Here is a 13319-nt window from a genome sequence, read left to right on the forward strand (position 1 = left end):
CACACACATACACACACACCCCTTAGTATGTGCATGTGCATGCACACACACCCACCCACCCTAATAATGATAATAATGATAAATAAATTAAGAATTGGTTCGGAGCTGGAGAGATGTCTCAGTTGTTAAGAGCACTGGCTCTCACAGAAGATCCAGGTTCAATTCACAGAACTCACATGGCAGCTAACAACCACCTGTAACTCCAGTTCCAAGGGAATCTGATGTTCTCTTCTGACCTCCATGGGCATTGCACAACACAGGTACATTTACATCCATGCAGGCAATACACTTATACACACAAAATAAAAATAATAAATAAAATTTAAAAAAATAATTGGCTTCATAGTCTTTCCACAGCAAACTCCTGGGAGATGCACTTTATGAATGAAAGCTAAAAATCAGGTCATTTTGTCAATTAAAAAGACACTAAATTAAAGATCCCCTTCAGGGCCAATGAGATGGCTCAGCAGGTAAAGACACTTGCCACCAAGCCTGATGACCTGAGTTCAATTTCCAGGACCTACATGTTGGAAAAAGAGAACTGACTCATACAAATTGTCCTCTGAACTCCACATACAAGCATGTGTATGCATGCAAACACACAAATAAATGTAATAAAAGATTTAAAATGTGTTTTAAAAACCAAGTAAATGAAGATTTCATTCAGCCTGGAGAGAAAGGACTCCATCAATTACTTCTAACCCCCTCTGGTGCTACAGGTCCTTAGGAGGTAAACTCCTGGATTCATATTTCTAACCTCAAAGTTGTGTCAACTCCTCTGTACCTGCAAGTACATTGACCATTGAGCACTCCACCCAACTGAACTCAAACCCCCTCTGAAAGTATTGCTTCTGAATCTCACTCTTGTATAACATATTTCTTAAATACTTGTCTATTTTAACATTTAAAAATTGGCTGTAATATTTGGAATTTTCCTTGGTATATTTTCCCAGGTGATAAAAATAATGCTGATCTTGGATTTAGTGAAACTACAAATGAGGATAATATCATGTCCCCTTAATCATGTTCTTGTTATGACTTTGCTTACCCAGACTCAACTTTACTTAAAGCAAGTCTTCATGTTTAAAAGGTTCAAATTTTTCTCTCCTTTCATAAAAGAATTCTTTCATTAGTCAGTGTAATTTGGATAAAAAGAAAGAAAATTCAGGTTTTTTTTTTTTTCTGAACAAGAATCTTTATTATAACCGTAACAACAATAAGAGAAAATTCAGTATTTTTAAAAAAAATTTTATTTATTATTTTATTTTATGTGTATGAGTGTGTTGCCTGCATGTATGTGAGTGCACATGGGTCATGCAGTTCTGTGGAGATCAAAAGAGGGCTTCGGGTTCTCCTGGAACTGGAGTTAAGGATGGTTTGTAGCTGCCATGTGGGTGCTGGGAATCGAACCCGAGTCCTCTGCAAGAGCAGTCAGTGTTCTTAACCACTGAGCCATCTTTCCAGTACCATAAAATTCAGTTTTTAAACAGACAGAGACCTATTTTAAGTCTTCCAAAAGAAATTTGATTTCTGGGACACCTCTATTTAAAATTCAAACTCCTAGAACCAAAAATAATAAAACTTTTTTTTTTTCTACTAAGAAAAGGGAATGCTATTATCTGGATGCAACCAATTGGATTATTATATTACTATAGCTGGGTGTGGTGGCGCATGCCTTTAATTCCAGCACTCGGGAGGCAGAGGCAGGCGGATCTCTGTGAGTTCAAGGCCAGTCTGGTCTACATAGTGAGTTCCAGGACAGCTGGGGTTACAGCTGAGGCCCTGTCTCAAAAAGACCAAAAAAAAGGTTAGATACAGGGCTGGGGGGATAGCTCTGTAGGTAAAGTGCTTGCATTGTGCGGTGATTTGAATGCAAAATGTACCCAGCCGGTGGTACTGTTTGGAGTAGGTCATGGAACCTTTAGGAGGTACAGCCTTGCCAGAGGAACCATGTGACTGGGGGTGGGCTTTGAGAGTTCATGGCCTTGCCCCACTTTCAGTTCACTGTCTCTGTTTCCTGTTTACAGTTGAACATGATCTCTCAGCAAGCATCCACATCAGGCATCTCACAACAGCCTCTAGCTCCAGTTCGAGGGTGGCCTCTGTGGGTACCTATGCTGAATAGCTTTAGTTGTCAACTTGACACACTCAGGTAGAGGGACCGTTATTTGGGGAATTGCCTCCATTGGACTGGCCTCTGGCCATGTCTGTGGGGTATTTTCTTGATTGTTGAGTGATGTGGGAGGGCCCAGCCCACTGTGGACAGTGCCACCCCTGGGCAGGTGGGCCTGCATTGTATAAGAAGGCAGGTTAAGCACAAGCTAGGAGACCAAGCCAGTAAGCAGTGTTCCTCTGTGGCCTGTACTTCAGCTCCTGCCTCCAGGTTCCTGCCCTGAGTTCCCACCTTGGGCTCCCTCAGCCAAACAAATCCTTTCCTCCCCAAATTGGTATTGCTCAGAGTGTTTTGTCACAGCAATTGAAAACAACCTAGAACAGCACCCATACACACATGCCCCCCCAAAATAAAAATAAATCTTTAAATAATTGACTCATAGACCTTCTCTACATATTATAAATCCTACAAGGATCTTTTCCTAGCCTCCTTCAGTGTTTTGCTTGTGGTGTCTTTCGCCATTTAGAACATTGAAGTATTTGATTCTAGCTTTATTTACTAACAATACAAAGGAAATTTCTTTAGCTTACAAGAATCACTTACCTAGGACATATCAAAACTGAAGAGCTTACTTCATTACAAATGTTCTTTTCCTGCTGAAGTTGGTAAACAATCACGAACTCTTAGTGACCCCTGCACACCGGAGGGCAACAATGCTATTTCTTCCATCCAATTGTGAGCAGACCTATGAAGTCAACCCCCGCCTTCTGGAATGTCGGTTTTCACTGTTTACTTAGCATAACTCCTCTTAATGTTTAAACCGCTTGACCTTCCTTCCTCTGTTTATATTCCTTTTTATGCTCCCTTTCCGTGTTTCTTAGCTCTTTCTTTGACAGCCCCTTATACAACCCCTCAGCCCCTCAACTGTAAAACTAGGAAATAATGCTGTCACTGACAGTGGGAGATGCAGCTTGAAATTCCTGGCTTTGTGGCCTGAATCCTTCTCTGCCAGGATCTTGACTTATGTCACAGAAAAGAATTTCAGGATGAGTTCATATAAAGGAAAGTTGGGGTTTATTAAGTAAAGAAAAGTGTATATTATCAGAGATAGACTTGATTGCAAGCATTCAGAGAAACATATTCAAGTACTTTAGAGGTGTGTGTGTGTGTGTGTGTGTGTGTGTGTGTGTGTGTGTGTGTGTATGGGTGTCTGCATGTGCATATGGAGGCCAGAGGTCAATGTGGGGGTGTCTTCCTCAGTCGCTCACCACATAAATTTTGTGAGACAGGGCCTCACTCAATCAGGAGCTCACCTATTCTGCAGGACTAGCCAGCCAGCAATCCTCAGGGATCCTCCTGTTTCTGCCTCCCCAGTTCTTCTGGCTTTTTACTTGGATGCTGAGGATCCAAACTCACGTTCTCATGCTTGTGAGGCAAACACTTTACCACTGAGCCATCTCCCAAGTGCCTACATATTTTTATTTTATTTATTTTTATTTTATGTGTATGAATGTATTGCCTGCATGTGTGTAAGTGCACCCATGTCCTGCAGTGTCCGAGGAGGTCAGAAGACGGCTTTGGAGTCCCAGGCAACTGGAATTATAGATGGTTGCTAGCTACCATGTGGGTGCTGAGAATCAAACCTGGGCCCTTTGTAAGAACAGTCAGTGCTCTTAACCACTGAGCCATCTCTCCAGCCCTAGTGCCTACATATTTTTATCTAAAGATTTTAAAAAACATTTTATTGAATCTTTGAGAATTTCATACAATGTATTTTTTTCTTTTTTTGAGACAGAGTCTCTCTGTAGCCCCAGTTGGCCTAGAACTTGTTATGTAGACCAGGTTTGGCCTCAATCTCACAGACATCTGCCTGCCTCTCTCCCTGGAGTGCTGGGATTAAAGGTGTGTGCCATCATGTCCAGCTCATATAATGCATTTGATCATATTCAGATCCCCTCACCAACCTCAACCTCCCACCTTATTACCCTCCCTGAATTCGTGTCCTCTATTATTTTTTAAAGGCCTATCAAATCTAATTTGTGTTCCCCAAATGCTCTTGGGTTGTAGGCCCATTCCCTGGAGCCTAGTCAACCTACCTGGCACTACATCCTTAAAAAATCTGACACCCCCTCTCTCAGCAGCTATCAATTGCCAATAGATCCCCAGTGAGGGCTGGGGCTTCTTACTTACATCCCCTGTCCACAATGAGTTTTTGTCTGGCTTGGGCTTGTGTAGGTCTTGTGCATACTGTCATAAGCGTTGTTATGGGTTCGCATGTGCAACTGTCCCCTTTTATGTCTGGCAAACACAGACCATCTATGGCTCTTACAATCTTTCTGCTCCCTCTTCCGCAATGATCCCTGAACCTTGGGAGGAGAGGGTGTGATGATACAGGTGTCCCATTTAGGGCTGAGCACTCCACAGTCTCTTATTCTCTATACACTGACCAGTTGTGGGTCTCTGTGTTCAGAGAAGCTGCAGGAAGCTTCTCTGGTGAGAGTTGCGAGATGCTCTAACTGATCTGGTGGGTGGCAGGGGTGGGCAACCAGGGCTATACATGGCAGCTGGGACAGTGGGCTAAAGAATTTATTTCAAAGCAATGAGAAAACCAGCGCAATATTGTTATCACTGTGGCAATTTTGTTTTTCTTTGATTTGTGCTTTTCTATCTTAAATAATTAATAGGGTTTATTATAAAATTCCCTCGTCTCTTGTCCTCCAGATCTTTTTGAAGTTGAATATAACTGAGTGACCTGCTTTGACCATTGAAAGGTGAGTAAAAGTGATAAGATCCAGGATCCAGTCATAGCATCTCCTCTTCCAGCCTCGGTTATTGTGATAATTATGACAGACAGCTCTGTGTTGGAGCCTCCAGCATACTGCATCCTCTAGTGACTATGAGCAGAGCCCAGCAGAGCCATGGAGTGGCCTGTATTAGGCATGGAAAAGAAATAAGACCCGCCCCCAACTCCACTTTTATTCTGATGCTAAGTATTCTCTTGAAATTTAATAGCGGTTTTAGAGGTTAATTTTTCACATTTAGACCTTTAATTTCTCTCAGATGACTTTTCTGTGTGGTGTTGGAAAAGAAAAGGATAGCAAGTTTAGTTTAAAGATCTAATTGGCTTTTTAGCAGCAATTCTAGAGTCAATCTCACTTTGCATGGTAGAATGATCTGCTGTGCAGAGGGAGTTGATTTCTGCTGGTGAAACTCCTCCCCTGGGAGAAAGATGTAAACAGCATCTACCCCTCCTCCCAAGGTCCCAACGACAAACCGAAGTAGGATTCCACCAAAGTGTACTCAGGAAAACCAATGAACTTATTAGACCTACAGAGCAGTGAGTAAGGGGCTACTTATAGGAGTGTGGGTGCCCCCCCAAGGCCCCACCAGAAAGACTTCACCCAAGCATGGATGATGGCTACATAAATGATGCCCCCCTCCCATCATCTTCTCCAGTCTATAGACTTTAGCCTCCCCCTCCAGGCTACAAGCAATTAGAACTGAATTGCCCACTGTGGGTTGGTGGATATGACTGGATACTCGGGTGAGGGTCCTGTAACTCTCCTTGCCCTTCCTTCTATCTATGTTGGGGGCATGAATAGTTACAGCAGTCCAGCTGTAGTGATCTTAGGGTAAGTGGGCACAGCTGAGCTCAGGCAGATGGTGTCTATATAATACTCCTTTCCTTCCTCTGGCTCTTACATTCTTTCTGCCACCCTCTTCCCCAAGAGTCCCTGAGCCTTGGAGGAGAGACATAGATGTCTGCTCTACCAATGAGGTACCACATCCTCGTGCCCCTCCAGTTCCACAATATGGCTACTGGTAAGTCTACTACAAAACCCAAATGAAAAGAAAGCAAACAAGAAACAAAAATATCCAGACAGACACTGACTGCAGTCATAACCTATGACTGCAAACACAATGTTAGAAAGCACATAGACAACGCATCACTTAACCAAGCACCAGCAATTGCTTCTCCGCTGGAGCCTATGACTTCCCTGGTCACAGGGTTTTGTCTAAGTTCCCAGTACCAGATGTGAATTATCCCTATGGAATGGGTTGTCAGTAAGTCCCATTAAAATGTTGGTTCTATCTGTAACCACTCACACCACTATTGCACAAGCTAGCACATCTAGCTTGGCACTTCCACCATGAAGCACACAGGATACACAGCTCAGTAGAACTTTTGTTCTTAATTCTCCTTGGTCTTCTGGTACTACAGGAGCTAATCCACAGGGAGGGGGACACTTCTAGCTTATTCCTAGCTTTATTTCTCCATGTCCTTCAACTAAAAAAAGTGAGACCTTCAGCAACAGGGTTTTACAGCAGTGGCAAGAAAAATTTTTCATTCTAGAGGCCTCAAGGGCCTCCCTGGACAACTGCTCATGGGGGTGCGCTCCACCTCTGGAGCTGGAAATTTCATTGAGCAATTGTATAGCTTCCATGAAGGCCTTTCACTCATGTAGGGTTCCTTTCAGTGGTTGCTTTCGCAGTCCATTCTTCTAATTAACCCTGCCCCTGTAGGATTATAGTGAACATGGAAATATCATTGCACCTGGTTATCCTCAGCCCAGGTTTGCACATCAGTGCTTGTGACATGAGTTCCCCACCACCATCAATTCTCTGTGGGCACCCCTATACAACACTGAGTTGGGTAAAGCCCTAGATGGTGGCTTTACCTGTTGCTTGTTTGGGGAAAGGCCTATGTGAGGCTTGTGGTCATGTCTACACAAGTGAGAACATACTTGCACCCTTCACTGACTGGTAGAGGTACCATATAACCCATTTGCCAGTCCTTTACAGGGCAGGCTGACTCATGCATGAATCCCATCATAGACGAGATACACTGTTTTTCACAGCAACTGATGTGAGGCCCATAACGGATTCCACCTGGTGCATATACCATCAGCAACTGCTGTTCTAGGGCCCCTATTGTTAACTACTAGGGAGGTGACCCACCACCAGCACTAGGATTCTCAGCACCCTTATGGCTTCTGGGTGCCTCAGTTTCTATTCTCTTTAGCATGTGTAGACTTTTCCCAACTACATTGATGGGTATCACTTATGCTATACCCAGCAAAGCTCTAAAGAATTTCACAGCTGCATCTGGCCCTTGTGAACTGATTTCTTATTCTTCCTCCTTCAAGCTCTCAAATTGTTGTCCAAATCTGCAAAGCACTCAGAAGTTAACATTATGTCATCTACATAATGAAAGGTTTTTCCAGAGGACAGGCAGAACAACAGTGAGCATCCTGAACCACCATGCCATAACGAATGGTGGGGTTACAAAGATAACCTCGGTGAAGCACTCCGAAACTCTGTTGTCCTCTGTTCGGATCAAGTGTCAGGTGATAAAAGTTGGAAACTAAGAAATACTAAATCAAACATAAAGAAGGTCTAATGCAGCATGGGTTCAACAACATGGCTAGGAGGCACTGACTTAGTTAGCTCTCCACAATCTTTAGTCATTTTCTCCAAGCCATTCCACTTCTGTATCCTGAGTTCTTCCATGGAGCTTCTCTGCATTTCTCCATCCCTGATGGACTCCTTGGGGCTGGCTCAAGCTGCTTAGTCCTGCCCAGGGTCAAGGGAGAATGAGGCTGTGCTCTCCTCTGCTGCACCTGCTGGTTCCCAAGAGGCTCTGGTTTGGACCCATGGCTTCAGCAGCAGCTGTTGCCTCTCCATCAACCACACTCTGCTGGGGGAGGCCCTGGCTGGGCAAACTGCCTCCACCCTCCAGTATAACCTTTTGCAGGAAGGGAATGTACCCTTTTTAGTCTGGGGGATCATTACCCACCCCTGGGACAGGCTTGATCTGCTGTACCTGTATTGTTTTATGATGAATGGCTTCTGTGACTTGCTCATCAGGCTTTAAAGTTTTCCAGAAGCTCCTTAGCAAAGAATTTGGCTATATGCCAGATTTTTTTTTAGGAATTTGAGCTCAACATAAATCTTACCACATTTGCTTCCCAGTAACCCAAACAGACCTCATCCTCTGCTTTGACTTTTTCCCATCTCCTCTAGATTGCTCTACCACTTTATGGACACATTTTACATGTTGGTCTAAGTCACTTAGATCTGACAAAACCTCTCCTACTTCATAAAGATGCTGCCCTACCAAGGGACTCAGCAAAGCCAGTAAAGCTCCATATCACTCTTGAGGTCCCTGATGAATCAAGTTCTTTAAGTCTCTGTTGAACACAATGTTGTATGGTCCAGTGAACTAGGTGTCATACACCGCTTTCTTCATACCTAGTTCCCCCAGCAGTGCCTGTTCCTCCTCTATTGCCCTCCAGCCCCTGATATCCATGGGGACCTTCCCAGGTGATGATTAAGCATCTCTAATGTTTCATACAAGTCAGTCCATCAGGGGCTGATTCCCCTCACACTGCCTCAGGTTATTCATCCTGAGTCTCAAGGAGGGATGGGTGGGTTATATTGCTCATTTTCTCTGCTTCCCCAAAACGCAGATTGATCCCATCCGCCCCCATATCCCATGGCCTCATAAGCCAGGCTGTGAGAGATTCTTTCAAAGCTTATTTAAAGCTTTTCTCTAAATCCAGAAATTCCAGCGCCGAATATTCTCTGATTACCATGGTTTCTTACACAGGACCATTGTTAAAAATACCCATCTTCATTCTGAGTCAGGATTTTCCCCTTCTCTGTACCAAAGATCGGACCCAAGGAGTATCTCTTGTCACCTCTCTTTTCCTCTCTTCCTCTTAACTACCTGACTTCTCCCACAGATCTCAGGTTTTGTGGTTCTAGAAAGGGCTCATTAATACAGATCTGATTTGTGTTTTCTTTACCCTTTGCCTCCCAGGTTTGAGAAGCAGCAAGGCAAGCATCATCTCACCCTCTCTTTTAGTCAGTTTATCTGGTAGATTGGAGGCCAATTCAGAGGATTTCAGCCTCATGCTCTTCTGGTTGCAGTTCATACCTTATCCCACAGTCTCCCTCTGGGATGCCACCTTGCCTTACGTCTCTTTGACCCACAGCAGCAGCCAGGCTTCCTCTGCAGCTACTTGTTGATACCCCCATCCTTCATGCACTACTCCCAGGGCTTGTAATGTCTGCTCTAGACCTTCAGCTGTTCCCAAAGCATCTCCATATTCCCACGGTGGACCCCACCCATCAAGCAGGTGTGCCACTCCATACCACCTAGATGAAGACTGCCACCCTGAGATTTGTCCCCTTGACATCCTCTGCCAGGTGGCTTCACCTTAGTTGCATGTCTCACTGCCTGCTCCTCTGCCCATGCCACCACACTGATACCCCCACAAACCCTATGGGGATCGCCTGCCATGTCAAAATTTCCTCTGCAAGAACCCCCACCAGCTTTGCTTCCATCATTTGTCTCAGTCCCCAAATCAGGGACACCACCATTGCTGTTCCCAAGCTCATCCTTGGTTTTGTCTTATCCTGCCAACTATACCATGTGTTGTTAAAACTCCTTCCCTGAGCGAGAGATGTGAACAACCTCCAACTCCCTCCTCCCAAGGTCCTAACAACAAACTGAAGAATTCCACCAAAGTGCACTCTGGGAGACCAATAAGTTTATTGGGCTTACTTACAGAGCAATGGGTCGGGGTTACTTACAGGAATGTAGGTGCTACCCCTGTAAGGCCCCACTGGAAAGTCTTCACCCAAGCATAGATGATGGTTTCCCCATAGCCACACAAATGGAAGCCCTCCCATTATCTTCCCCAGCCTATATACTCTAGCCTTTTCCCCAGGCTACTTGCAATTAGAACCGTATTGCCCCCCGACTGGTTGGATGGTGTGGTTGAATACTCAGGTGAGGGTCCTGTGACTCTTCCTGTCCCTCCTTCTATGGTGGGGGGAATGAACAGTCAACAAGCCCAGCTGTGATGACCTTTGGCAAGTGTGAATACAGATGAGCTCAGGAAGATGGTGTGTGACTAAGAGGATAGTGCTACACAACAGTTGTACTCTAGCCTTTTCCCCAGGCTACTTGCAATTAGAACCGTATTGCACCCCACTGGTTGGATGGTGTGGTTGAATACTCAGGTGAGGGTCCTGTGACTCTTCCTGTCCCTCCTTCTATGGGGGGTTGGAATGAACAGTCAACAAGCCCAGCTGTGATGATCTTTGGCAAGTGTGAATACAAATGAGCTCAGGAAGATGGTGTGTGACTAAGAGGATAGTGCTACACAACAGTTTCATGAGAAAGAGGTGATCTGTTTAGGATCACGAAGCAATGGCTTCCATGAATTTTATTTATCATGTGCAGTACAAGGATCTGGCAGTTTTCCCCCCATGGTTTGTGAGGCATCCCTGCCGTGTACCTCATGCCTGTGTCTGCATGGATCCTTTTCTTGAATCCATGTTTGCTATTACTTACCTGTGGTCAAGGGCGAGGTAGTCTTCAGGCATGGAGGATGGGGAATGAGGAGTGAGGGAAATTTTGTGTATTTTGGTGTGGTGGCTTGAATGAGAAATGTCCCCCATAGGCTCCAAGTATTTGAACATTTTTGTCCCAGTTGGTGGCAGTGTTTAGGGAGGTCTTAAAAAGGTATGGCTCTCCTGCTTGGTGTGGTGGTTTGAATGAGAAATGTTCCCCATAGGCTCCAAGTATTTGAACATTTTTATCCCAGTTGGTGGCAGTGTTTAGGGAGGTCTTAAAAAGGTATGGCTCTCCTGTGTAGAGCCTAGCTTCCGCTCCTCCTCCAGCTCTCTGCCACCATGCCTCCCTGCCACGACAGACTGTAATTCCCCTGGAACCATAAGCTCAAATAAACTCTTCCTTCTTTCAATTGTTTTGGTCAGTGTTTCTATCATAGCAACAGAAAAGTAACTAATACACTTGGCTAAACCCACCCTTGGTGAGTACAGAGCACAGACTTCCTGGCTCCGTATATACCTCAAAATGTGCTTATCCAGGCCCCTGACAACCTGAATATAATCCTTAGAACCCACAAAAAGGTGGAAGGATAGAACCAACTCCACAAAGTTGTCCACTGACCTCCGTACACGCTTCACAGCATGCACTCCCCTTCATGCTTGTGCAATAATAATAAATAAATAAATTTAGCTGTGCCTATCCATGTCTTCAGAGATAATCAGAGTTATTGAAGTTAACTGACAGGACTCAGTAGCCAGTTGCAGTTCTGATTTGGTTGTGTAGAGAGAGGGCTTTGTCTAGGACAGTCCTTGTATTTATGGTTCACTCAATCAGTTCTGCAAAAGTAACTGTGAGAAATGTTCATGAACCTTCTCAGCTATAAAAATGCTGTCATCGGATCTAACACCTTAGGAGAATTTCTCAAATAACTAATACAACCTATAGAAATATCTAGTCACAGTGAAGCAGGGTGTGATAATAAATGGTTTATTTCTTTAGACTGTAACACTCATCACAAATTGCATGTTTTAAGACTCAACATTGACAGTGTACACAGATATTGCCTTTTAACTATAGCAGAGTGTCAAGGAACTTAATCTCAGGGTGTAAATTTTTCAGAGTGCATAGTTTCACAGACAGACCTCTAATAGGTTCCCCAAATGTCTGTGGCAGGCATGAAAGCTTAAGCAGACCCCCCCAAATGACCCCACCCTTCTTCCTCAGACTGCAGAGAACCAGTCAAGTTCTTGCCTCCTGGCCTTCTTCCGACACTCATATCCACAAACTTCAGGCAGGAGAAGACTATAACTCATCTGGAAAAAGCAGCTGGACCAGGAGACCAGGCAGCAGTAGCAGCAGGAGCAGCACAGGGATTCCTAGGGTTCCTAAAGATGGGCAGAGAAAGAAGGGTTTCCATATGGGGTTTCTCAAGACAGGGACCTTGCAAACTTTCAGACTTTCGCCTTTAGCTCAGAACCCAGGAGAGGGCCCTAGGGGCTTAGTATGCCTAGCTAGACTCTCCTCTTGCTTTCCCAGGATTCCTGATACTCAAATACCAGAAAGATGAGCACACTGATGGTCTCTCGGACACTTACCAGGATTTTGTGCTCCAAGATATTGTGCCTGAGTGAGAAAAGCCTTTCCCATCTGGAGCCTTCCCTGGTCTTTGTGGGGAGCCCTGTAGGCTTGTTCTCTACTGAAGAGGAGGTTTCTGGATTTGAACTTTTTGGAAGTTTATCTTTCCAGCAACATATATTCTCCTTTTTATGCTGACTGGTGTGAACTGGAGTTCACCCGCCCATCTCAGCATGGCAGAAGCTGAACAGCAACCATTTGGTGCAGGTGGTGGGCAGCATCTTTTCTGTTATACTGTTTACCTGGGTGGGCATCATGCTTTCACTGGGCTTGATCCAATTAAAATGTTCTCCATGTAAAGGCTTAAAGTCCCTGTGACCACTTTTGTGGTCCCATCTCTATTTCTGAAGACCCGTATTTCCAGAACTCCTTCAAAGCATAAAAACTAATTTGACCTAAATTTACTTGGTACTCAGCAGTCCCCCTGCAGGTCAGATCCATTTCAGGTTGGCCCTTTGGCCTCTCAATCAAACCTAACTTACTAAAACAACATATAGAAAAGCCGTGGTTTAAGCCAGTCATTAGGCAGAACCCAAGTGCTGGTCAATAGGGAAACAAAGTCCCTAGACTATAAGCAAGTGATTATCATACAGTGGTGAGCTACATACATAATGAGTTGGGATCTGATGACTGAGAGGTGTACAAGGTTCTCCATGGTTTTTTAAAAAAGTATTTGTTCAACAATGTCTATGTGCCAAGTAATAGGTCTTTTTAAAAAAATATGTTTAAGCCAGTCATTAGGCAGAACCCAAGTGCTGGTCAATAGGGAAACAAAGTCCTTAGGCTATAAGCAAGTGATTATCATACAGTGGTGAGCTACATACATAATGAGTTGGGATCTGATGACTGAGAGGTGTACAAGGTTCTCCATGGTTTTTTAAAAAAGTATTTGTTCAACAATGTCTATGTGCCAAGTAATAGGTCTTTTTAAAAAAATTTATTATTTTTATTTTATGTGTATGAGTGTGTTGCCTGCATGTATGTGAATGCACCTGTATTGTACAATGCCTCAGAGGTCAGAAGAGGGTTTTGGATTCCCCTGGAAATGGAGTTAAGGACGGTTTGTAGCCATCGTTTGGGTGCTGGAAATTGAAGCCGGGTCCTCTGCAAGAGCAGTCAGTGCTCTTAACCGCTGAGCCATCTCTCCAGCCCTGAGAAAATAGGTCTTAAGTGCCTCTTTTTAATCCTCAAAGCAATACTACTATA

The 13319-nt window shown here is 44.3% G+C and overlaps 1 protein-coding gene across 1 annotated transcript in view; it reads right to left on the minus strand.

Annotated features, from left to right (window-relative positions):
- Nucleotides 1–11780: 11780 nt before the first annotated feature.
- Nucleotides 11781–13319, minus strand: part of LOC103749849 (T-cell ecto-ADP-ribosyltransferase 1-like) — a 3135-nt gene continuing 1596 nt past the window's right edge. Inside the window, exon 3 of the mRNA XM_008852740.1 lies at nt 11781–11863. Coding sequence (XP_008850962.1) covers nt 11781–11863 — 83 coding nt within the window. The remainder of the gene's footprint in view (nt 11864–13319) is intronic.

Source organism: Nannospalax galili, unplaced genomic scaffold (assembly GCF_000622305.1).
Source record: "Nannospalax galili isolate Female #2095 unplaced genomic scaffold, S.galili_v1.0 scaffold686, whole genome shotgun sequence".
Classification (NCBI taxonomy): domain Eukaryota; kingdom Metazoa; phylum Chordata; class Mammalia; order Rodentia; family Spalacidae; genus Nannospalax; species Nannospalax galili.